This window comes from Miniopterus natalensis, chromosome 2, assembly GCF_054644295.1.
Source record: "Miniopterus natalensis isolate mMinNat1 chromosome 2, mMinNat1.hap1, whole genome shotgun sequence".
NCBI classification, from domain to species: domain Eukaryota; kingdom Metazoa; phylum Chordata; class Mammalia; order Chiroptera; family Miniopteridae; genus Miniopterus; species Miniopterus natalensis.
The window spans coordinates 177,633,999-177,659,174 of NC_142082.1; the positions used below are offsets into that span (position 1 = coordinate 177,633,999).

Consider the following 25,176-nt stretch of genomic DNA (forward strand, 5'->3'; position numbering starts at 1 on the left):
TCATACTCCTTCCCTCAGAATGACGTAGGATAGCTGGGTCCCCTCTGTGCATCCACAAAAGCTATGTTCACAATCAAAGTCTCCTAGACTCACGGCAGCTGATATCAGCGAATGTTAGAAAAGCAACCTAGCTAAATAATTCACAGGAATGGCATGCAAACCTCCAATGTTCCCAGAAGTATCTGATTTTCTCAAAGAAGGAAGAGTTAGTCGCATGGATTTCTAATGAACTGAGCATAACTTCTACATCTGGTATCCTGTAGGTGTTCGACAAATGCTTATCGAATGTCTGAATGAGTAGAGAAGATCTGTGGGCAGAGCAGCATCCTAAAGTTCTGAGTTTAATGCTTAAGCTTTTCGATGTCTCTTTCTGAAATTAAAAAAAAATCTGAAAGGTTTCTGGTCCATGTCCCTCAACCTCCCCTCTCTCCATGTCCTCAATACACATGAAGATTCACTTTCAGGAAACTAGCAATCGGTCTCCACAGTGGGAGGGCCCATCGGGAGATGGCAACCATTCCAACATGGGAGACACAAGTCATGTATTTACCAAAAAAAGCAACAGCACAAATATCTGAGGACCCTGTGGTCATCACACAATAAAAGGTAATCAAGGAGTGTCCTGCTAAGACCCTAAAATTCTTCTTTATTATTGGCCTAATCAGCCTCCCGATTCAGCTTCTTCCCCTGCCTAGAGCCCTCCCCGCTCTGCAGCTGTCCTCTACTATTCCCAGACCAAAGGACCAACTGGGAAAATACTAATACAAATAGCAAGGCCATCGTCTCCGGATTCTGAGAGGCAACTGGCTGTAGGATGCATCAAAACATGTTCCACGAGAAAAAGACCAACCTGTTAAGTTGCTTTCGCAAGTCACCTCAATTTCAGAAACCAGATGATATGAAAATCTGCATTGGAGGACTGAGATTATAACAAATACCTGCAAAGTACTAGGCGGGTCACATATTTTGCTTCTGACATATTACTCCCATTGAGACTGAGAAGCTCAAGCATCAGGTGCATGGGACAGTCAGGCCTGGGACTGTCCCACCCCATAGCCTGTGCTCTCCCACTGAGGTGTGTGGCCGGCTGCGTGTGGCATCTCCTCCCAGTGGGACCACGGAGGCGAGTGCCCCACACCTCCACCCTTCAGGAGCCTTCCTGAGGCTCCCCAAAATGCAACTCTCCCTCACCCTGAGCTCTCCCCTTCAAGGTACTTCCCTCGCTTTAATGTAACCGTGTGTTGGTTGGACCCAGCTTCTCGTGGTTAACAGCGTGGGCTCCGGGGTCGGCCTGGGGTTGGTCTGGCTCCAATCCAGGCTCTGCCAGTAAGTTGCTGTATGATCCTGAGCAAGGTAGTTAAAGACTAAATGAGATAGGCCCGTGCCTGACGCGCAGAGAGCGCTTCATAGAAATCGGCATTATTTCTACTTTATCCCCGGGGTCTAGGGCAGATCCTGGGGCTCAAAAGATAATGAATTAATGAAAGAAGGGGTGATTGAATGAAGGTGGGAGGTGAGGGGCAGGGCAGGAGGAGGGAAGGGGGACAGGGAAGGGGTGGCAAGGAAAGCAGGCAGGCTCTGTCCCCGTGTCTCAGGGGTGTCAGGCTGAGGAAGAAGAGAAGGGAAGAGGGGAATTATCATTTATTCAGCATGAGTGAGGCAGAGCCGTTTCCTGACTTACCGCTCAAGTACAGCTTGTAGGGGAGTTATTCATGTGTTAGCCCCCCATTTTTATAGAACAACAGCCAAACAAGAGGCTCGGGGAAGCTGAATGATGCTTCTAATATAGTAAGAGAGGGCAGGTCCACTTCCAAGTTAACCTGAAAATAATTCAAACCTCTCCACCCCGTGGCCAGGAGTAAAATTCCTGCGGCTCCCCCAGAGGTGAGCAGCTGGCTCGTCACAGGGGAGAGCAGGGGACAGATCCCGGAGTCCAGGGCGGGGGCCGGGGGCCGGGTTCGGAACGGAGGCAGCCCGGTGACAGGAAGCAGAGGAAACCAAGCCACAGGCGGCGGAATTTTCCAAGAGGAAAACCGATTCGGGATCAGAAGTTACAACACAAGACAAGGGGAGCTGTCTCAGCAGGAAGAGTGCGGGAGGGTGTTTGAAACTACGGACAGATGAGACCGACATGCCCAGCCTTTTGCCGGATGCTGTGACGGATAACAAAGGCCTCGGGCCCAGGCGCCCTCTTTCCAGAGTTCTAACAGCACATCACCCGTGTAGACACGGGCTGTTGGGGTCACCGTAATGTACTTTATTTGAGAATCTGTACATTTTTAAATTTCTGCTTTCCTTCCCTGCGGCAAAACAGTCCCTCCAGTTCAGGAAGGGTCGGGAGCGGGTGTGAGACGAGTGGAGCCCTGTCCGCGGCGAGCCCCGAGAGGCCGCGCCAGGCTGGCCCAGGAGGGACAGCCGCAATGACCAGGGGAATCTGACCCGCGTGAGGCGCAGGGTCTTCCTGAAGGGCCGTCCTTGACTCCTTCCACACCAGCTGGCCCTCCCCCGGCTCATTTGGAGGTAGATGAGGGGAGGGAAGAGGGATTGACAGTCAAAGGAAAAGGGACACCTGAGGTAAGGACAGACAGACGCCGGAGAAGAGGAAGGAGAGGGGAAAGGGCCTCCCTGCACCAGGCCGGACCTCATGGCACTGTGGGAAGATGGCAGCATTCCTTTCTACAGGTGCAGAGCCAGGCCGAGAGGTTAAATGAACAGCCAAGGCCACCCCGTTAGCATGCCAGCAGGGACTGGAAACCCGGTGTCCTCCTTTGCAAAGCTGTTCCTACTCCACCGCTCCACCGAGAGACGGAGAGAGGGAGAGAAGAGGGGAGAAAGGAGGGGAAGGGAGGGGGCCAAGCCATAGCAAGGTAAGAAATAAAGACGAAACCTGAAGAAATGTCAAGAAGCGTTTAAAAACTCCTTCAAGCCCAGCCGGGCGTGGCTCAGCGGTTGAGCATCGACCTAGGATCCAGGAGATCACAGTTCGATTCCCGGTCAGGGCACATGCCCGGGTTGCGGGCTCGGTCCCCAGCAGGGGGCATGCAGGAGGCAGCCGATCAATGACTCTCTCATCACTGATGTTTCTCCCACCCTCTCTCCCTCTCTCTGAAATCAATAAAAACATATTTAAAAAACAACAACAAAAAAGACTCCTTCAAGGCAAGTGATTATAGTCACAAAAGGTCTACAAACGCCTTTTCCAAAGTCATACTTTCAGGGTTCTTCACATCCAGCCTTCCTATTATTCTGCATTATAGTCGCCCAGCCCCATGGTTGTGTGGACAGGGCTGCGGGGGAATGGCGCAGACACACGCCAACGATGGCCATCCTGTTATTCTGAGCCCTCTGGGGGGTCCTTAGAGAAAATGGAACCAGGGAACAGCAATGCCTGTTATTTAGGCATCACTCACAGTGACCCTGTGGGCACTGTTTCGAGTTCATTTGAGCCCTCAAAAGTTAGGTTACCGGATCACAGGTCACTGGGTGAGCCCCAACTCTGGCTCCCCTGGGCACGTGGGAGAGCCCTCGGGGCTCACAGCTACTCGAAACACGATGTTCTGGAAAGTCACAAGCAGGGCCAGGATTCTGGAAACCAAGGTTTTATTTCTCAAATTCCGGGAAAGCCGTTCTGCCCTCTGCGTCCAATCGTACCTCTGCTCTCTGAACCCCTGTATCACCTCGGCACCGCCCTCTCCACACTGGTTCCACCGTCACCTGGAGTCCCCCATGTATCTAACTTTGGTCTCTCCCGAGAGACTCCGAGCTCCGCCATCTCCTCTTCTGAGGAGTGGAGGGGGCGGGGGGAACAGAACCGGACTTGGACTCGGACGACCTGAGTTCAAATCCCAGCTGTACAACGTAGGAGCTGAGACACAGGGCCGGCGACTTTGCCTCCCTAAGCATTGGTTCCCAAATCTGCAAATAGGAACATTACCAGTAATTACTCCGTGGGAGGGTTGTGAGGATTAAATGAGTCTACCCATAAACTGCTTAACAGGGTAGCTGGCACAGAGTAAAGGACTTAAAGATGCCAACTATGTTAGTCCACAGTGAGTCTATTAGGCTCTGACAAATGCCCACTGGAGTGACGCCCCCACCCACGGCGGCTCTGAGGGGGTGAGCAGGGGGAGGCCCGCCTGGGCTTCAGAGCCTGCACCTGTTTGGGGGCCAGACCTTTACACTATGGCCACACGCTCTTCCTAAAGGGAAGGCATTTGACCTTCAAAATAACAATACTATCTTGAATATTTAGCATGACTTTCTCCTAAAAGCTTCAAGTTACGGGTGTGAATTTATTATTTATGCTTCCACAACAGCTTCCCCAGATGGCTAAAATCAGCTATAATTTCCAACTTTTTGGGCAGTAAAACTACGGCACTAAGGAGTGGCGGGTGAGCACGAGCAGTGGTCACACCCGAGCTAAATGCAGACCCTGCCTCCCAGGCCGGTGGGCATCCCCTCCCCCACAGAGCGGGAAGCCTGGACAGGAGGCCGGAGGCAGCCAGAAGAGCGCAGACTCCAGGGCCAAACAGCTCTGCTGTGCAATAGCTCCGCGAGCGCGGCAAGTTATTTAACCTCTCCTGGGCCCGCTTTATTTTGCTTTTTAAATGTGTAAAGTTTCCAGCTCAGTGCCTGGAACAGAAGAAGTACTTAAGGAATATTAGTTACTTTTCCTTTGCTTTACAAACACTCATTTATCCGCCTGCCTCCTCACCATGTCCACGTGGATAGCAGATCAGGCATTTCACGTGAAAGTGCCCCGAACCGAACTCCCGATCTTTCCCTATGACCTGCTCTTTTTGCGATCCTTTGTCTCCAAGTGCAGCCGCACCACTCTAGCCACCTGGGGTCATCCTCACTCCCATCACTTTCACTTCCCGCATCCAATCCCCAGAACATCCGACGTCTCAACCTTCAAAACGATTCCTAATATGATGACATCTTTCACCTCTATGGATCCACCCCTGACTGAGTCAACAATGTGTCTCTCCTGGGTGACCACAGAGTCTCCTAAATGGTTTCCTTGCTTCCTCTTACTCTTAAAAGGGCAGCAGGACAATCCATTAAAAACATAAATCAGGTCATGTCACTCCTGCTCAAAGCCGGACAATGGCTTCTCATATCACTGAAGGGAAAGGCAAAATCCTCCCAGGTCCTACAAATGAGACCCCATGATCTGACCTTGTCAATGCCACCCTCTCTCCGGGGCTCACTCTGCTCTGTGCTGACCTCCATCCAATTCCCCAATCAGGCCAGGCCACATAACTTCTGAAACTTTACCCGGCTGTTCCATATCCCTAGGACATGATTCCACTCTTCCTAGACACCTGGCACACTTGCTTTCCTTATTTCTTCAGGATTTTGCTTAAATGTCACCTCTCTTGTAAGACCTTCCATGAGCTCCCTACTTGAATATTGATACCACACACACATGGGCACACAGGCATCCCTTATCTCTTCTCTAATTTCCTCAAGAGCACTAATCACTGTCTACTGTACTATCTGCTTCACTTGTCTGTTTGTTTATTGAGTATCTCCCCCAATCATATATACACTCATATGGGGTACGGATCGGGCTTGTTTTAGTCTTGCAACCTTCCCAATAGTCAAAAACTAGTAAGCTCAGTAAATATGACTGAATGGGAAACTCTTAATTCTAGCCATCAGTGGCATGTCCGAGTCTTTCTGATAAGAACTAGTGGCTCGGAAAAGAGATCCATTGGCTGGAATGCTCTTGATAAGTATGCAGGCCACTGACATGGGGAGGGAGGCGTCAGGTGAAGTCGAGGGTCAGGGAGCATACGGACATCCCCAGGAGGCACCCCCAAAGCCGCCCATGGTAGAGGCTGAGAATCCGAGTCCAAGCTAAAAGGCTTCCTACTAGATTCCCCACATAATGAACCTAGGTAAGGGGGATCCACAGCGCCATACGGAGTCAAGAGTATACGTGATCTGAACATAAGCAGCGCTGCAGCCCCAGATAACAAGCTGTTCTAAAACACAGACGAATTAACAAGGCCTAATTGCATCAATGTCACTCAAAGTGTTTACAGTGAAAGATGTCAACAGCAATTGCCTTCCCCAGAGGGGAGCGCTCGTCTTGGATGAGCACATTCTATGCCAATGGGTCTGTCCTACAGGAACCTCCGTTCCATGACCGAGCTTCTAATTGGTCTGGTTTAGAAAGAAAAAAAAACCCAAACCCCAAACTTGTACAAAAGTGTCATATGGAGAAAATAAGAGCTTACTTGTTTTCTTTTCACCTCCGTGTTTTCCCAGGAAAGTTAGGGCGAGCCTGAGAAAAACCCCAGATGTTTTTATACTCTTTGGCTGCCAACAGACAAAAATGTAAGGCAGTCTGCCGTGTCTGTGAGCTCCTGGAAGGCATGTGCCATGTTCAACAGTTTCAGATAACAGCGCCATCTGATCTATTCCTCTGCATAGCGGGGGCCTGACAAACGCTAGAAATAAACCAGGAAAGAATGAACAGACACAATGCAGCCCGTCCCTGTCCCACCCTTGGCCCACACACTGCTCCGCCGCAGGAAAGGCCTTGAATCGCAGAGCCCACCAAACGCAAACCCGTGGACCAGCTCTGGGAGCAGCAGGAGCCTCGGGAGCCACGGGTGCCCGAGTGTGGTTACGGCTGCAGGCCCCACTCGCTCCACGGCAGGTCCTCGCCTGGCAGAATAAACGTGCTTTCCCAGCCATAATTAGTGACCACCTGTCCCAGAGATTTTGCTGAGTTACACTTACTATCCAAGGGAGACGTGTAGCTGTAAATGCAGACTGCAGGTTGAATTTCTTGGGAGCCGACTCTCATACGGGAGTTAGCATGCAGGAGGTTAATTTAGGGAGAGCTCCTGGGAAAAGCGCCTGTGAGAGCCAAGGGAAGGAAGCAGGACTGGGCAGAGGGAGAAATCCAGCCGCAAGGCAGTCTCAAGGGAGCACTATAGCTGATTCTGCAAGATTCTACGTTCCTCAGTCATTGTGTGATACAGGTGCCCCAGGAAGGGGGTGTGGGCCACACGGGCAGGTGACTCTCCTTACTAGAGGCCACCCCCAAACAAGGCTGACAGCTGCGGGCCATCTACCGGCAGCACTCCCAGCAGCTGGAGTTTTTTACTCCCAAAATAAGTCTTTCATTACCAAAGGGGAATGTGGGCATCTACAGCCACACGATCACTGCTCCTATCCAGCAGGACAGGGCACAATGCCCACCACCTCCTCCGTGATGCCCTCCCAGCTGCCTTCTCTGACCCCCCCAACTTTCAGCAGAGGTGGTAATTCCCACTCCCCTTCATTGTGCATGCACCGCCTGCCTGACACCCAGTAGGGATGCAGGAAGTGCTGCCAAATAAACACATCACTGCATACTGAACCTCAGCATGAAAATAGGAATAAATTTCCAGCTAATTATTAAGAAACCTACCCCCAAGGAGTTCAATTAGATCAGAAAAATGAGCAGAAATGATCGGGGAACTTGAAAAGAGATGCAGACGGAAGCCAACACATAGGTGCACCCTGGTCTCAACTCGGCACAGCACTGCATGCCCCAAGCTTCCCTTTACTTGTGCAATGGACAGTCCAAGCATTCTAGGAGGAAGGGACTAGAAAGCTGAGACACGCTCGGTATCAGCACTTCTTTTTTAAATCCTCACCTGAGGATATTTTTCCCATTGCTTTTCAGAGAGAGGGGAAGAGAGAGAGAAAGAGAAACATCAATGATGAGAGAGAGACACATCGATTGCTTGCCTCCCGCATGAGCCCCGACCAGGGCTGGGGATCGAGCCTGCAACCGAGGTACACGACCTTGGCCAGAATCGAACCCAGGACGCCCCACGGACTGGGCCGACGCTCTAACCCCTGAGCCAGATCGGCTAGGGCAGTAGCAGCACTTTTGCTGAATGACATCTTTGTCAGTGTCCTTACTGACATGGGTAAGGAAAGTAAGTTTGGATCCTGATAAGGGCAAGAGTGAGGGTCAGAGTGTCTCCCACATGACATGCTGGGGACTTTTCTCAATTATCCCAGAGCTGAGAGGCTCCAGGAAGGAAGCAGGCAGAGACCAGAGCTGGGGAAGATTCACTCCTCCTCCCTGCGAATGGAAACAGAAACCAACGGGAATGCCCTGTGATTTATGAAAATGCTGTCAATTTACAATCACTCACGGGGATCTCAGCCTCAGAAGACAAGGAGCTACAGATGATAACTCCGTCTGGGGAAAGGGGGTTAAAACCATAGCCCGAGATTTCTGCTAACCTGTCACTGCTCCCAGAGTTGCGCACACCCACGGGGCTCACGATTTGCCCCCGGACGCTCTCATGCACCTTGAGGCAGTGGCAAGAGCTACAATAATAGGTAAGCAGAAACGAACCAGGCTAGAAGGAAGGTCTTGTAAAGCCAAACGTACACACCCCTTTCAAATAACAAACCACAACGCGAAGGAAAGCTCAGGCCATGACATTTGCAAACACCCTATTAATCAATACGCATCTCCACCGCCCCACGGGCTTTCCCTGCCATCAGCCTCATTCGATGCAGAGAAACCCGAGAAATGTGTGTCTCCGCACAGGTAAGTCAACCGCCGTCATCCGCATACAAATACACACCCTGGATACTGGTCTCTCCCAAAGCGCCCTAAACCGGGCTCTGCCCACGAACATAGCCCTTCCCTCTCCACTTACTGCAGAAACGCGGATTCCGGCCCAGGGCGCTCCCAAGGCCAGCAGGCATGATACTCAGCTGAATTTCTAATTCCTTATTCATTTCATCAACACGACCTCATTAAGAGTTCACTTCACATTTTTTAAAAATACAATTACTATTCTTGGCATGTGACACCTTTAAAGATACCAGAAAAAAACGGCTACAAGTAATTACCTTTGAACTTGTGGAACACAGCCCACAGCTCAGCGATGTCGGTGGCGAAGGTGATGTCCGTGTCAAGGACAATGACCCTCTCCAGGTTGGCAGGAAGCGTCTTGGTGAGGACGAGCTTCATCAGGCCGTAAATCCCAGAGTAATGTTTGTTGGGGATCCAGGAAACTTCAGACTGCAGGGGGCGGCGAAGAGAGGGAGAGGCAGAGGGAAAAAAAAAAAAATCACTACATTCATTTTTTTTGCATAAACATTATATAAATGGTGCCTGGTACATGAAAAGTATCCAATACAAATTTGTTGAATAAACGAGTGAATATTTTCTTCCAGATTTGTTCGTGCAATTTAGAGTTTGGCAGGTGAAGGTTTTTGGGGCAGAAAATGTATCTGAATCAAGGGAGAGGAAAAGTGGTATTTATAAAATAAGTATTACATGTAAATACTACACTCAGATTTTTTAAAATAACATTTCTGTTATTACAGAAATTGTATAGGTACATTGGAGAAAGTAAGAATATGTACTAAAGCAGAAATGAAAGTATAAAAATGGAATCAGACTATATTTATATATATATATATTTTGCAAAGGGTACCTAATTTTTTCCTAGGTAGATGTATTTCTTTCAGTCATTAGAGATGACTTAGTGGTACTAAGGCTTACGCTAATTTATTTTTTTAATTTTAATTTTAATTTAATATGCCTTTTTTGATTTCAGAGAGAGGAAAAGGGAGAGAGAGACAGAAACATCAATGATGAGAGAGTCATTGATCAGCTGCCTCCTGCACGCCCCCGACTGGGGATCGAGCCCGCAACCCGGGCATGTGCCCTGACCGGGAATCGAACCTCGATCTCCTGGCTCCTAGGTCGATGCTCAACCACTGAGCACGCCAGCCGGACACACTTATCTAATTTTGAAGCTGTAATTAAACCAATTAGTGTTACTGCCTTCTGGTTCTCACGTAAACACACAGGAGAAACTGGTCATAATCTATGCAACACTCTTCACTGCGTAACAAAAGACACGCGCACACGCACACGTATATGGGCATGTGCCGAACGAGCCCATGGAGGGCCATCCCTGAAATCCTCACCTGCTATAGCAGCTAATGTCCTACAGGTGGGTAGTAGGAAGCAAATCACACAGCCTTGCCTGGTGTGGGTCAGTGGTTAGAGCACCGGCCCGCAGACTGAAGGGTTGCGATTCGATTCCCGGTCAAGGGCACACACCTTGGTTGCAAGTTTTAAAATGGCTTTTGTGTAATAACCCTTATGTATAATCAAAGAACATGAAAATATACCCACACAAACTTATGCAGAGAAAGAAGAAATAGAAGCATGACATCAAATGACTAATGGTGGCATGATGTGTGATTTATTGATTGACAGAGAAAAAGATATGTATGCATATATGTACGCACATATATTTAGCTAATCTTTATTAACTTTTTAAAAGGAACAACTATTGCTGCTATAAAGAAAACTAAGCATTCTTTTTAAGCATACCAAGACCTGGCGAGGTAGGAGCACAGAGCTGATTGAGGAGAGCTCGGGGAAGGGACCCCCTGCGCCAACTCATCCGACCCATTCCGCCTGTCAAACCTGCCCCATATGATGCTTTCATCTTTGGTTTATTTGAAAATGTCATTTCAGCTACTCTTTACTCTCAGTTTTCCAATGGTCCTTTGCATAAATGGGTATAATTTTGACCAGGAAAAAAAACACACCCATAAATTGATGGACTGAACTGTTGACCATCTATCTGTCAGTCTCAAGAAAAACAACCGAACTCTATACGTCGTAGTCACTGTCACCTGGCACCCGGGCAGCACAGAGGAGGGAAGGAGGACAAGAGTTTATATCCGGACTCCAGCCCCATAAAAGGTGTTGATCTCTCTAAGCCTCACTTTCTTTATAAAACGGAGGTGCTGCCTACATCACATTGTTAATGTCGAAACTGAAGGAGATGAAAGGACTTGAGTGCTTGGTACACAAAAGACCCTCAGTGCGTAGAGCCCCTGACCCCCTCCCCATTTCAGGTATTCAGGTAGCTGTGCCTCTTTAACAGCTTCCCATGGAAGGCGGTGGTCTCTGGAAGACAATCCAGTAGGAAACCTTGGGTTCTGGAGTCAGGCTCGCCGGGATTCGGATCCTGCCCTGGCCACTTAATCACAACGTCAACTTGGACAAGTTTGCTTGGCCACTGTGAGCACCTGTCACGTATAAAAGGCAGTTACTTCTAAGTGCTCGCTGCTTTGTATCGTCAGGGTGTGGGTGGGAACAGTGCTCAAACTGGATAATCTGAGTTACACGTAACAATAAAGAACTGGAGCGTATGCAGAACTTAGGGGCAGTAACAGGACAGAGCAGCACCCAGGAAGGGGAACAGTGTGTGTGGGGGGGGTGACCGCCCAGGGCCTGCAGCTGCTGGAACCCAGAGAGAAAGCCATGTGAATAAGCCACCTGACAGGAGCGGTGGCCTTCAGTAGAGGGGCAGGGGCTACCTGTGACAATCCCACAAGATGGAACAGGGAGAGATCCCAGCCGCTCTCTCCTCCTGCCCACTGGGCCTGCTGGACACACCCAGTGAGCTCAGAGATGTGACACTTATACATTAGCCTCGAGGGGGACAAAGCGGGGTAGATGGAGGAGGGAAGAGAGAGGGCCCGGGGGGACCAACAGAACACAACTAACACAGCCATTAGATTAATCATAACAAGGCAAGATCAAAGCTTAATGCCTCATACATAAGAGATGCAAAAGGCATATCTGAGGGACGGGTGGGTGGGAGGATTGATGGGTGGACCTACAGACCAACAGCCAGTTGAATGGCAGGTGAGTGAGCTGTCTGCATTCCCCAGGACGCACAGCTGCAGTGGGGACCTGGCGGGGGGAGGTCTGCGGTCTTTCCCCAAACCACGGTGCCCTTCCTTGGCGGTGCCCTTCCTTGGCGGTGCCCTTCCTTGGCATTAGCTTCCACCCGCAGCCCGAGGGCTCTGCACTTCCCTCCAGCAGGCCTTACAAAACCCCTCGTGGAAGGCCCAGCCTTCGGAGCTCAGCTCGGGCTCTTCTCTCCCCTGACCCCTGGGCTGTGCCCCTAATCGGCCGCCCGACTCCTGGATTTACTTTTAACACTTGGACACATCACAGAACAGCAGGACTCTGGGAATAAATTAATCTCAACATGAGCCCAGGCCTGAATGTCACCCCACGCCCCCAACTTAATACAGAATCAATTAAGTCAGAGAGTGCAATTAGAGGTAATAGAAGCATTCATATGAGTTTGTGTCCGCAAAGAAAACGAAGGAATCTATGGGAGAAAAGAACCTGTAGTAGGAAGCAGATATATTTATTCCAAATGGCTCATTCTCTGAGAAGTCGCATATCACATTCCTCGTATCCCCCAATCCTGGGATCCCTTTAAGTCTCAGCTTAGAAGGCACCACCCCTGGCTGCCTCGTCCCCGGTGCCCCAGGCGGGTGCGGGCTCCAGAGCCGGCCGTTCGCGTTCCTTCTGCACAGCACGCGGCCATGCTGTGTCTAATTGTCCATGTCTCTCTCCAGCTCTGAGCTGGAACTCCTTGAGGCAGGGATGATGTCATTTTTACTGTGGTAACAAGTCGTTACTCAAAAAATGTTTGATGAATGTGCATGATTGCAGAGTTAGCCGGGCCTGGGTCCAAATGCTACTTCTGACTTTTTCCGCCACTGGGAGCAGAAGCATCCATAATGCTCAGGTCCAGGGGTCGGTACAGTGGGCGGCTGGTTGAGCCCCACAGCCTGGGCATTAGTGCCAGTTCCACTGCGAATGAGCTGTGTGAGCTCAGGCAAGTCATTGAGCCTGTAGGAGCCTTAGTTTTCTCTAAATAGGGGCTTAGAACACTCCAATTGCCAGGAGGATTGCAAAGCTGAGTGGGCACCAGGGGGTCTCTGTGAAGCCCAGTTTTCTTCACCCAGTGAACATCTGTCCACACCACCAAGGCTCAGAGGATTCTGGATTTTGAGTCTGATATAAAGGCAAGGAATTAGGTACCTCTGAGAGTACAGGGGAGGCTGGGAACAGAGGTGGTTTTGGCGGGGGAAGTAAGTTGCCCATCGCCTTTTGCTATGTTTCTACATAAAGACCAGCAAGATCACAAGCTGAGATCTACCGGGACGCTCGGAGCCTCCTCTGGTAGATCTCCAAATGGGAAAGCATGTCCTTGGTCTTAGGAGGAGGGGCGGGGCGGGCCTGGTCACCCACGCAACTGATGGGGTGGTCTCCTGGTGCAATCCACACTAGTACTGATCTCACCCCCACCCTGCAATAAACTTCAATCCAACCAGGGACACCAAGTCACAAGGTCAGTGGACAGAAGAGCATCCCCCGAGGGAAGGTGAGAAACCATGGAGGGTGCCATGCAGACTGACCCTAGGATCCTATAGAGATGCCAGCCCCTGGCAGAGCAATATCCTAGCTATGTTCTTTACCATTATAAACACACCAAAGGGTTCATGTAATTAAAACGATAATAAAACTGAAAGTTAGGTTTATTTTAATGGACATATTCTTCCCCTTGCAACGGCTGTTAATAATTCTAAGCAGCATGTTCTAAGATTTAATTAGCAGGCGTGCAACTGGGCTCAAGGATACCGCCTGATGCACTTTCGTAAAGGAGCGTATGCACGCCCAGGTTTTAGGGTTTCTGTTTAAAGTGGGGGCTGGGGGAAATTCGCCTTGCCAGAGGCCAGTTCCTCGGGGGGGGGGTGAACCCCGAGGGGAGGGTCTATAAAGTTCTGCAAGTGATTCTGGGGTTCATCTGGTGCTGGGTGGTCCCTAGGAAAGTTACTCGGGAGATGTGACCAGGGTAGTGGCATCAGCCCCCAGGCACAGGGTTGGACAGAGGACACACACCCACAGGGGACCGCTTAGAACCTGGGGCATTAAGGAAACTGGCGTCCCAATGGTGATGCCCGGTTCCTGACCTTTGATAGATAGGAAAAGGCTGGGAAAAGGCTGGCTTTACCCGGTAATGGTGCCCATTTCTACTTGAAGGTGTTATTTTCAGGAGACACTGGGATGCCCCAGTAATGGTGACAACGGACACCACCATCTAGCACTTACTGAGTTTACTGGATGTCAGGGACTGTGGTAGGAGCTTTCTATGGTCCACTTTCCTTAAACCCCTCCCAACCAACCTAAGGGTCAGGCGTTGTTATCCCAGTATCCGAAGTTTGGGGAATGAGCGCCGAGTCCTTCCCCTCACCCCAGCTTTCAGGCCCCCAGCCCAGGACATTCTCCCGAAATGACGTTCCTTTCTCTGCTTCTCCCTCCCCACAGCCCCTGGCCTATTCAGACGTGCTTTTCACGGCTCTGGGTTACTGCACAGTCGTAACCGAGCCCCCCCACCCCTCATCCCGACAAATCTTCACTCCTCAGGAAGCTGTACTGCATGGCAAGTAGGGACAAAGGCCTTGGAGTTGGCCACTCCTGGCTTCTGAGTCTCTCTGCGCCTTACTTTTCTCATCTGTAGAATAGGGTAATAGAAGTACATCCAGCTCCCTTCCCAGGGAGTCCTTTCATTGTAGCCTGGAAGCTTTCCTCCGTCACCCTGGAAATATTTATTGCTCGAAACAGATTTCTTACCCAGATCAACATTTTCCTATGGGTTACAAATCACCTTGACACATTTTTAAAAATTAAAAAGAGAACTCATCCTAGCTGCAGAATGTCTGAACAGTCATGTGCCTTCCATGTTGTTTCTGAGTGGTCGTCTTGGCAACCGACCTGTGCATTCAGAACATCACTGCTGAGAAATGGGGGTGAGGAGCTGGGGTGGGGCGGGGGCTCTGGGAGATGTCACAGGGAGGGGGTCATGGAAGGAGCACAAGCCAGGGAGTCCGACTGGCTGGATTCCAAACCCCAACTCCACCACCTCTGCATGTGCAAGCACGTCTCCCTGAGCCTCAATATCCTCGCCCATAAAAGAGACAAAATAAAACAATGCATAGTGCATGAGGCTTGGAAAAACACTAAATGAGGCAGGAGAACTTGACACATGGTAAGGGCTCAATATTAGCTTTTAAACTGGTTAATAGCATGCACTCTGGAGTCTGCCTGGGTTCAAATCCTGGCTCCATCGCTCACTAGGCTGGGTCACTCTGGGGATGTAATCAAACCTCTACGGACCTCAGTCTTCTTCATCTGTAAAATGGGCATACATGACGCCCCTCTTCCACAGGACTGCGAATTCTGGTGCTCTATGTAACTATTGGCTATTTTCCTTCACTGTTAATGTTATTACTAATGGTGTTCACAGCAACAGGAAAGATGAGATTCACATCTATTAGCTAAAACCATCTGCATTTGTATCTACCCTCGCCAGCAAAGAAAAACTCCCGTTTAGCTCAGTGGGGATAATTTAATAAGCATTTACAGAACACTTGATACGGCCCAGGTGCTGAGGCGGGGCTGGGGACCAGAGCCCGTGATGAATGAATCACGCTGACGCTCTAGCGGAGCCTGTGGTCTGTGCACATTCATTATCCACGGCTGCGTAACGAGTGACCTAAAATACAGCAGCTCAAACAGCAAAAATTACTTCTTATCTCACACAGCTTCTGTGTCGGGACCTGGGGAGGCCGTTAGCTGGGGGAGGGTGGCTTGGGATTTCTCAAGAGGTTGCTGTCAAGACCTCCGCCGAGCCTTCAGACCCAGACCGCCTGGGATCTGCTCCTAAGGCGGCCCAGTCCAGACGCCCGGCAGCTGAGGCTGAGGCTGGCTGTCAGGAAGCCTCAGTTCCTTGCCACGTGGACACCCCACAGGGCTACCTTAATGTCCTTACCACACGGTAGCTGACGTCTCCCAGAGTGAGTGACGGAGAGAGGGCAGGACAGAAGCTGCGATGGCTTTTAGGGCCTGGCCTCGGGAGGTCCACGGTGTCGTTTCTTTAGTGTCTTATTGGTTATCGAGGTGAGCCCTCTGCAACGTGGGAGGGATTAGACCAGAGTGGGGACTCTAGGGGATGGGGGATAGTGGGTCATCTTGGAAACTAGCTACCACATCTGAAGTTATAGGATGTGAGCTGCATTATGATCAATTCCAAGCATGTGCGGAGCAGCAGTCCAGTAGGGCAATGAAGGGGGAATGCGAGGAAGGGAGGGCGCCTGGCCCCTTAGAGACGTCTGCAGGAGATGAGGTGACACTGGCATTGAAAAGGGAGTTTCTCGGGTATGGGGAGAAAAGGAGAGGTAGTCACAGTATCACTGAAGACACAGGGATATAAATAAGCAACCGTGTGTGTGTGTGTGTGTGTGTGTGTGTGTGCGCGCGCGCCCTTGTGAAATAACTGCAGTCTGACAGGCTCAGGTACAGCTTAGGGTTGGAAGTGAGGGTGAGAATATATGTGGAAAGGCAGGAAAGAGTCAAGAGTTGGAGACTACTGTATGCCACGCTAACGGGCGGTGGGCGGTATCCTGGAGGCGGTGGGAAGAAAAGAAAGGTTTTCATTAGAGAGAGCCACGATCTTATTTTTGGAATATGTTCCAGTGACCCACGAAGGAGAAACATTAACAGAAGGCAGCTGAGAGGCACCAGAACTGCGGAGGATGCCGACAAAGATGCAGATTCCCAGGGTCATATCCCCGGAGTCGATGAACTCACCAGGTCTGAGGCGGGGCCCGGAAATCTGGAGCGTCAATCAGCACCCCAAGCGATCCTAAGGTAGAGGTCCCCGCACTACACACTAAGGACCACCAACGTAGGAGACACAAGAAGTACCGTATTTCTCAGGGTCTGGGCGACCGAACCATTTGCCCTGGACCACCAACCAGCTTCCTGCTCAGAAACAAGACACAAGACAGGCCCAAACGTCAGAGGCACCCCTGCACGTGACACGGTTGGCTGCGCGGGGAGAGAAGACCCGTCTCAGGGACTAATAACAGCAAGTGCTGATGGAAGAGCAGGATTTCTTCAGATGGCCCTACACCTCTCGGTCGGCGCATGGCCGCGGAGCCACGAAGGCTTTCCTGACTGTCCCTCCTTTTAAATTCAGAAATCCCCTTTCAGTCAACGCCGTTCCAGGTCAGCGAGTCTGAAATTCTACAGAACCAGTATCAACAGGAGAGCTGAGTCACACACGGGGGGGGGACAAAAGTGCGTTACCGCGAAGCACAGAGCTTACTCCTGTGTTACTGTTTATTAACTATTGCTTTCTTTTCCATACGCTTGACTGTAAACCTACTCTTGCCCCAGCCTGTATTTCACGTCTTTGACAATGGAAACTTGGAAGGAGACCCTGTAAGAGCCCCCCTGCCGGTCTCTACAGGGGCCAGCAATCCAATGAGTGCTTATTCAGAGCATACAACCCGGGCCTACATTGAGTCCACTGGCTTCCACCTGAGAGGCTCATTACTCAGAAATCTACTGAGAAACTGTCTCCCACAAACAGAATCAATCCTAGAATGACGACAACGGTGCAGTGAATCAAGAGGGTGTGATCAGGGACCTATCCACACACCCCGCCTAACCCCTTCCTCTCTCCTGCCTGCCGAGGGGCACCCTTTGCTTAGCCCGGTGCAGCCTGGGACGATGGCCACTGGAGCGTTTACAAACCGTGAGAACATCCCTCGGTACTTTATGTTACGAAACGAAGCGTCTCCAAGCACTGGGAGTTCTGATTTGTGAACTGGACTGTTACAGTGGTTTAATTTCCTGAAATATAGCTGCCTTCTTAACTAATAGATTTTTCAATGCACCAAGGAGAAAATTGCATTAGCTCCCGTGTAGCCTGAACTTCATATTTTTCGAAGCTGCAATTCCTCATATTACAGAGCGCAGTACGCATTTGTGTGTGTCTCCTTAGCACGGGGTCTGACGCACAGAAGGCGCTCAACGAATTGTTTTTTGTTGTTGTTTAATTTTAATCCTCACTCCAGGGTATGTTTTTCATTGATTCTAGAGAGAGAGGAAGGGAGAGGGAGAGAGAGAGAAACATCAATGTGAGAGAGAAACATTGATCGGTTGCCTCATGCACACGCCCCAACCGGGGATTGAACCGGCAACGTGGGTAGGTGCCTTGAGCAGAAACCGAAGCTGTGACCCTTTGGTGCATGGGCCAATGCTCTGACCACTTGGCCACACTGGCCAGGGCTCAATTAATTGTTTTGGAAAAATAAAATATGTACAGAGGCAATGCTTACTGAGAACCATGCCTTGTAATGGGGATGTACTAGTGAACCTGCTTCATTCATTTATCATTCACTCATTCGAACACCGGGCGATGGCTCTGAGGGAATTACAGTCTGGGGAGACACAAAGACACACAATTTCAAAAAGCATTATTATTTCAGCCATCGGGATAGTGGTTTATCTTGATTGGGACTGGAGGAGGCTGGGTGATGGGATGAAAAAGACATCCAGGCGCCTTGGGATACTGCTGTAGTTCTAAGTTAGCTGGAACGGTGTTTTATCAATGTGTGTCATACAATGTATTTATCCCCAGCCTTCGTGTGTGTGTGTGCAGAAGGACATTAGGGGTGGCCTAGGGACAAGAATGTGACCTACACAGAAGACAGGACTTGGATTTAGGGGGACTCAGCTTAACCAGCTAAAAGTCTCACGCGCGCGCGCACACACACACACACACACACACACACTCAACTCCTGCTCAACGTACTAAAAATGGAGATAATCATTTTGTTAGTAAATGGAAGGAAAAAATAAAATAAAACCCTTATTTCCCTGTCACTGTACATTTACTCTTCAGCATGCATTCATTAATGGAGCAAAAAATTGCTTTTTGTAGGGAAAAAAGTCTTGGATATTACTATGATTTGTTATTAAAATCTCATGCGGGATGCAATTAGAGGGCACTGTTAGAAAAAGACGTATCTGAAAAGGCTCCTGGGGATAAGGTGATAATACATTTTTAAAAAGGTTGAGAAGCCTTGCTCTGCAGGGTTATAAGACACCCAACTGGCCACAAACAGAGACGTGTGCAAAACAGGCCAATAAACCAAAAGCCCGATCCAGTTATGAGCATCTGCTGAACCTAGCCCGTCTTCCCGTCCTCCCGAATTTAATCAGCGGGCAGTTTAATCAGGAAACATTACAGTTATCCGTTCTCAGGTTCATCCGGAGATTTGGGGAGCACACTGCCCGCCCATTCTCTTCTCTCCCACTCTCCCCACCTCCTTTCCAGGGAGCCATCCAAAGGGCATCCACAGAGGCTACAATTAAGGAGGCCTCACGCTGCTCTGCACTCCCCAGGTGCTTTTCATTTTCAGAGGGCTCTGCAATCTTTCGGAGGTGAAGTGCTAGCCTGTGAGGCTCCTGTTCCCAGCCTCAGGGATCCACCCTCAAGTCCATGTAGCTCTAAATACAGGGGAGGCAGCCCCGAGCAGATAAAGAGGGTTACGGTGGATGAACAGAGGTGACACTTGGTTAATTTCTGGTTGATTTAAAATCTGTTTTCTTTCACAAAACATGGAAGGCAAAACTCTTGTGGCATAGAAAAGAGATCCAAAGGAAAGCCTTGTCAATGAGGATTTCTCCTGGCTATAAGCCAAAATGACCCTCGTCACTGGTCACCCCTGGAGAGACTATGTCTTTACCCAGCTCTTGTAAACAAACATTAGCCAAAGGTCTTAATTGTGATTTCAAATATTTTAACCTTGACGCCTTGTTTCAGCTTAGACTGCAGATATACTGACATTCACCACCGCCTCCCAAAACAGGCCCTTACTATTTATATGAAGGGTTGTCAAGGAGACCAGGTGTGAGGAGAGCTGTCTAACTCGTCTAGATTTAGAATTTATCACGCTTGAGACTGCAGACGGGAAAAGAATGTCACCCCTAGAAAGTACCCTAGAAGTTGGCGGGTGGTACAAGACAATTCCACTAAGCCTTCCTTCCATTCGGGGATTTGGTGACTGATCAAAGGAATTCCTAATGCTCTAAATCTCCCTTCAAAAAAAGAATCTCCTAATTCTGAAAGTGACTCATTTATCTAAACACTCACTGTGTGTGCCAAACTCTGTATTAGCAAATGTAGAATGTTCCTATTTCTTAGGCGATCACAGTGAAAGGGAAAGAGTATTATTATATTTAGGACAGTAACAATATTGCATTTGTTGAATGCTCACTATATAGCAGGCTATATATAAGCCATTTACAAATACCTTCTGAGTCACACAATGACCCTATCAAGTATACATCAAGGAAGTCACACAATCTTAAGGAATTATAGGAGCTGGTACTGGAAACTGAATTTGGCTCATTCCAAAAATCTTAATAATTTTGGAAATGGACTCAAAATCAGATTAAAATGATCACTAGGCAGTGAGAGCTATCCATAACGTCTTACTAGAATTCTCGGGATGGGGGCAACAAATTGCATCTGGAACTAGGAAGTAAAATCAGAAAAAAGTGAAGGTGACTATCAAATCGGGTTTGTACTCGGAGCACAAATGAACACCCCGATGCAGGGAGAGTCAGTGCAGCTGCTGCAGAGTCACCAGGATAAAAAGCAGAGAGGAAAGCTTGAAAAATAGGCCCAGATCCCTGAAGACTTGTTAGAATGGATTCCTAATTTCTGTTCCTTAGCATCTAAAGGTGCCAGAGCATGAACAATGCTGTGCAGGGGCCCGAGCACAGTCAAGTGGAGTCTCGGTGCCCCCCTTCAGGACCCTGAAGAAGACGGTGTGGAGCCAAGGAACTAGCTGGGCCCACCTCAGAAAAATCGAGTTGGGGACTCCTAGTGGTGGGGTCTGCTATTGCTGCTGGCTCTGGTTTGATCATGATCAGAAGGGACCTCCACTGTGGAAAAGGGTATGGAGAGTCCTCAAAAAAAAATTAAGAATAGAACGACCATATGATCCAGCAATCCCTCTTCTGGGTATTTACCAAAGAAGAAGAAAACACTAATTCAAAAAGAGATCTGCACCCCTGTGGTTACTGCAACAGCCAAGACTTGGAAACAACCTAAGGCCCATTGACGGGTGACCGGGTAGAGAAGGGGCGACCGTGGGCGCACACACAGTGGAGCGCCACACAGCCCTAAGAAAGGGAAGGTGAGATCCTGCCACTTACGACGGCACGGCTGGACCCCGAGGCCAGCAGGCTCCGTAAAATAAATCAGATGGGCAAAGACAAATGCCGTGCGATTTCACTCATATGTGGAATATAAAAGCACACGGAACAATGAGAGCAAGTGGACAGACAAGAGGAAAACAAACGTACAGAGGCAGACGGCGGACTGGTGGCGGTGGGGGGGGAAGGGGTGTGTGTAGGGGGGAAGGGGTGGGGGGGGCAAGGGAGCTCAGCGGTGCGGTTAGAAAACCAGACTTGGTGGTGAGCATGACGCAGTACAGCCAGGTGTTAATTTAGGTTATGAACAGCGTTACCTCAATGAGAAATGCATTTATCCAATAAAGAAAAGAGATCACGTGGGAAGCTAACGTGCAGTCAAGGGTGGGCCTAGCATTGTTTTCCGGTGTTGTGTCGTGTCACTAAAGCCTATCAAATAATTCTTTATGTGCAATCAAGCCTGAGGTACACAACAGCTGGGGACATGAACCAACCAATCAATTCTAACTTCGAGCTGGGAAAATCAAGACACCAATTAATGGCATATCTCTGTAACTTTAGGTCTTTTTTTTGTTGTTTGCACAGATATTGTCATATATATATATTTAATTTTTAAAAATTCCCTGTTGTGGGAATATTTAAGCATCCTTGACCTGGAAGCAACATAAAATAATGAAATGAGCCCCGCCGGGCGTGGCTCAGTGGTTGAGCATCGACCTAAGATCCTGGAGATCCCAGTTCGATTCCCGGTCAGGGCACATGCCCTGGTTGCTGGCTCTATCCCCAGTGGGGGGCGTGCAGGAGGCAGTCGATCAATGACTCATCACTGACGTTCCTATCTATCTATCTATCTATCTATCTATCTATCTATCTATCTATCTATCTATCTATCTATCTATCTATCTATCTATCATCTATCTCCCTCTCCCTTCCTCTCTCTGAAATCAATAAAGATACATTTAAGAAAGTAATAATAATGAAATGAGCACCGGTCTCAGAGACTGAAAAGTCACAAGTTGGAGTCTAGTCAATTCCCTTCTCAGATTCCACGTGTGAAAAGTAGAGACGGAGACACTCGCTTGTTCTGGGAGACTGCAGACCCGATGACGGATGGGCCGCACCTAAGAACACCTGACAAAACCTGCACTCATGAGCGGCTGGCCGATTCTGAATCCAGAAATAAGGGCTGTTTCATTACAAGACAAGGAGGAGAGAGGCCTGATCGCGGGCGGGAGCTCCACACGCTGGTGCCTTCCACACTCGGCGCAGGCAGCGAGCCCGGCCCGGGACACAATGCCGCTGAGGAACAGCACCGCGTTAATGACAACGGGCGGGAGCGGGAGCGGGAGCGGGAGCCGGAGCGGCTGCGCTGCTATTATGCCTGTGAATGAGATGTTGATCGCCGCTTCCTATTTTCTCTTCAAACCTATTATTTAGCTGGGAGTGAGATTTAAAACCCGCCGGGGTTCTTGAATTCAGCCTGGGTAAGCGGTTAAATCCAATGAAAATATCCTAGTTAGATGGGTTTTCAGCCAAGGGCGCTGCATAAACAGATGGCTAGTTAACAGGCCAGTGTGTGAAGCGCCCATCTTCTAAGAAGACAGTGGGGGCGACACCACAGTCACGTGCGCACAGCGTTTCCTAGTTCACGGCAGTTTCAATCTATCGTCTCAGCCGATTCTTCGAGTGATTCTGTGAATGGAGGAAGTAAGGAATTCATGTCTCCATCTTATCTCTGGGAAAGTAAGGCTTTTAAAACATCACTGCCCGAAGTTACACAGCTAGTGAATGGCAGGGGTGCCAGTCACCTCCTCCGACCTTCAGGAAAGTCACCGCCGAGGCCCACGTAATGCTCTGGCTCTATCACGGGAAGCAGACGGGATTGACAGGCTGTGAAGTATTGTCTATTGTTCGTCGGCAAGGAATCTCACACGGCGACACCTATGGGCACCCTTCCCAAGTCAACGCGGTGACGTGGTGAACACGAGATGAAGGCTTGAAATGCTTCCAAGTTTCCTATTCAGAGTCACCTGTGCATAGAAATGATTCCGGTTTGCTTTCCATGTTTCAATTAATGAACAAAAAGAATCTGGCTCCTCGGTGTCTCCAAGGAGGCTGGAGAGTTACGCATGGAGAGCACCCCGCGGCCCACAGGCAAGGTGGCCAGTGCCGGCAGCACCCGGACGCTGCTCACCCTCACGCACCGGGAATCCAATGACCCGTGTCCACGCAGCTGGTCCGACTCAGCGGCTTGAATCTTCCATCCCGTCGCCTTCTCACACAGGTAGTCCGAGCTTGCCTCAACTGTGGAGTGGCCCTAATTTTGTCAGACCCCAATGTACATTCTCAACCAAGGGTGATTTTGTCCCTTAAGGGACATTTGGCAATGCAAGGAGACATCTCTGGCTGTCACAAGCTGAGGGGAAGGTGCTGCTGGCATCCAGTGGGTACTGGCCAGGGACGTTGCTACATGTCCTTAGACAGGCCAGCCCCGCAACTAAGAATTAGCTGGCCCGGAACATCAACCATAGGGGCACCTTGCTCGAAAGCATTAGTGACAACTCAGAAAAATGTGTGTGGATGAAGAAGCAGAATTCTGACTTGCTCTTGGTACCAGAGGACAATCCACCTCAGTGTGGACCTGCAGGGAAATACCGCGTTAACTGGGGTTATGGAAGCACCTCAGAGGAGGAGGGAGGCGAGGGTTCCAGTCCTCTGCATCCTGCCTTAAAGAAAAAGTGACAATTCCATACCCCCAAAACAAGACAGAGAATTAAATGAAGCTTAAAAGTGAAAAAATACAAAGTATAAACAAGCACGACTGTCCAGTGGCTGATTTAAGGGGGTCTATGTTGGCCAGTAGCAATGAGCTAGGCAGGCCCATGGCTGCCCCTCTCCCAGAAAGAGGGACCCACCTTTCCACTGGCCTGCGCACCCCTCTGTGCAGCGGGTAAGCCTCGTCCTACACTCAACTTCACACCGAACCAGGGCCTCCGAGCTCCAGGCGCCGGGCAGCTGTTGCTTAGGATTCATTCTCCAAACACTTCTACCTAAGCCCCCTGGTGTCTGAGCCCCAAATGTGAACTTCACTAGGTCAAAAGCACTCTCATGCTTGCCCTACACAGGAAGAGGAGAGGCGGTTCTTTCCGCTGGACCACAGTCCCAGGAGACACCCAGCTGTGCCCCAACCTGGGCTCCTCTTAGCTGGATGCCCGGGGAATGGCAGGCACACCTGTGCACCTGCTGATGCTGCACTGCGCAATTATTTAAGGGGGCAAAAAATCGCCCTAAGTACGAGCACTTCCCATTTTGGACAGCTCTCACCACGTACGTTAGACTCCTGCCCACCATCTCCACGTGGACGTCCAGGTGACAGAACTCACGCTCTTCCCACTCAAGCCTGCTCTTTCCTCCGTGTCTCCCAGTGTAGATGACACCTCCACGCACCCACCGGTCTGCACCGCATTCTAGGTGACCCTGACTCCTCTCTCCCTCTACTGCCACGTCCAGCAGGTCCAATACCTGTCCAGTTGGCTGTTGAAGTCAACCCGCCTTTCAAGGTAGTCACCTGGAGAGGGTGAGGCAGTCTGCGGAGAAACCTTTTAACCAAAACACTCTGTACTTCTCTCTGGGAACTGTCATCGTGTAAAAGGTAAGTCGGGAGATGAACCAATTCTATTCTTTCTTGATTTTCTATTCATCCACCAAGGCATCCTGCCCCCAGGATCCATATTGCCACTAGGTCTCTGGGCCTGAGAACCCTGAGGTCAGGGTCTTGGACTGACCTGTTCATTTCAGCAAGGCCCCGCAGGGCACAGGGTTGGCATTCTGCTGCAAGTTATCTAATAATTAAGAGAAACAGGACCTCGGAGAGGAATTTAACATGCCTATCCCGCCCAGCTCCCTCTTCTGCCCTGGAACCCACTAATAGGTCAGGGACATTGATTTTAAAGTGGATTCTGTGCAGCGTAAAATGAGAGTTCAATTTCCCAAATATAAGGCCGGTGGGGTCCACACTCGCCCGCTACTAAGCACGCCCCCTTCGCCGCCTCGTTGGCTCAGTGGGTAGCTCACTCTGGTACACATGGGCCTCCCCATAGGAGCCTCATTCGGGCAAGACCCACTTTCTTATTTTTGCCTTGGAAACTCCCCTAGAGCTTTACAAGATACTATGCATAGAGCAGACATTCAATTTGCTTGTTTTTAATTCAAATGTGAACATACTGACTATA

General features: G+C 49.8%; 1 protein-coding gene across 3 annotated transcripts in view; it reads right to left on the reverse strand.

Annotated features, from left to right (window-relative positions):
* The window catches only part of LARGE1 (LARGE xylosyl- and glucuronyltransferase 1), a 401,317-nt gene that overhangs the window by 146,802 nt on the left and 229,339 nt on the right, over positions 1–25,176 (reverse strand). For all 3 annotated transcript variants that reach the window (XM_016222951.2, XM_087814883.1, XM_016222941.2), the window contains exon 6: positions 8,884–9,055. In XM_016222951.2, coding sequence (XP_016078437.1) covers positions 8,884–9,055 — 172 coding nt within the window. The remainder of the gene's footprint in view (positions 1–8,883; positions 9,056–25,176) is intronic.